Genomic DNA, 1,475 nt, shown 5'->3' with positions numbered 1-1,475 from the left:
TTCAAATGGTTTGCTGCTGTCTGTTTGGACCTTTCTGAACATGTGCAGGAAATGGACTGATCCAATATGGTGGACACTGAAGGGGGGTCTGAGACACACATATTATAATTGTTCTGATGGTATTTTAGCAAAAGGATTTTTATCAAAAACATAATGTGCACAAATAAGTAATAGTTGTATTAACTGTAGATGTAAACAGAGTTTTATGGGGCCCCCAGGAACTTGGGGCCCTAGGCAACTGCCTAGTATTGCCTAATGGTAAATCCCCCCTGCTGTCCTCTAGACTCCAAGGCCATCGTGGACGGGAACCTGAAGCTGATCCTGGGTCTGATCTGGACCCTGATCCTTCACTACTCCATCTCCATGCCCATGTGGGAGGATGAGGATGATGAAGATGCCAAGAAATTGACCCCCAAACAGCGCCTGCTGGGCTGGATCCAGAACAAGGTTCCCCAGCTGCCCATCACCAACTTCCACCGAGACTGGAGGGATGGAAAAGCACTGGGAGCACTGGTGGATAACTGCGCCCCTGGTAGGACCTCTGGACCACCAAGAACACAGATGTTGATGTTTTTTCTCAGGAACAGACCACCTCAGAGCGGAACGTGAAGCTGTTGTCCTATGTCTGTGTTTCTGCCTCCAGGTCTCTGTCCAGACTGGGAAACCTGGGATCCCAGTCAGCCGGTGGAGAACGCCCGGGAGGCCATGCAGCAGGCAGACGACTGGCTGGGAGTCCCACAGGTACCGCTGCTGAGCCCCTTAAAGTTCCGGCTGCAGCATTTATTTCAGCCATTAAAGTGAAAATAATTTTTGTTCTAAAATAAAAGAGCAGAGGTAATGTGAGTCAGGATGTTTATGAGCATCGTAGAATAAATACCAAACCTTTTGACCCAAACCTTAACCCTTACTGTTAGTGAACATGCTCTGCAACCAGGAGCTGGTTCTTCTATAGTTCTAGGGGAAAGACTTTGTGGTTCTATTTGACTTCCCTCCTGTTGATCTTCAGCATAGTTGGGTTTATCTGTGCAGCTGGTAGATGTTCTTCACTTTAATTCAATTCAGTGTATTTCTATAGTGCCAATTCACAACACACGTCATCTCAAGGCACTTTACAGTTCACCAGATAATCCAGTCACATTGATTCAAAGTTTTCTATCTAAGGAAAACCAGTTGATTGCACTCATTGACTCGTAGGCAATCCCTCATATTAAAGGGCTGGATATCCTCCAGTCGCAGTGAGCTTGTTGCAGATATTTTTGATTTATGCCCTATTTTGAAGTGTGGTTCAACGCTATGTTATTCCACACCACAACGCAAGAGGGACAATAACAATCTACCTGTGGGTCTAGATACGGCCAAGGCAGTGAGGAAGTGGGGGCAAATTTGTGCGACAATGGAGGGACATGAGAGTGAAAAAAGCAGGGATCCAGGTAGAAAAAGGGTCCCAGCGTTCTCGCGCACCTCGTTCTTCTAGC

At 46.7% G+C, this 1,475-nt stretch overlaps 1 protein-coding gene across 1 annotated transcript; it reads left to right on the top strand.

Moving 5' to 3' along the window:
- Positions 1 to 255: 255 nt before the first annotated feature.
- On the top strand, positions 256 to 801 carry LOC107098628 (filamin-C-like). Its single transcript, XM_015396403.1, has 2 exons — positions 256 to 532; positions 644 to 801. The coding sequence occupies exons 1-2, from the start codon at positions 256 to 258 to the stop codon at positions 799 to 801; spliced, it is 435 nt and encodes a 144-aa protein (XP_015251889.1).
- Positions 802 to 1,475: the final 674 nt, after the last annotated feature.

Source organism: Cyprinodon variegatus, unplaced genomic scaffold, assembly GCF_000732505.1.
Source record: "Cyprinodon variegatus isolate N-32 unplaced genomic scaffold, C_variegatus-1.0 Scaffold27, whole genome shotgun sequence".
NCBI classification, from domain to species: domain Eukaryota; kingdom Metazoa; phylum Chordata; class Actinopteri; order Cyprinodontiformes; family Cyprinodontidae; genus Cyprinodon; species Cyprinodon variegatus.
This window is presented reverse-complemented; position numbering and strand designations above follow the sequence as displayed.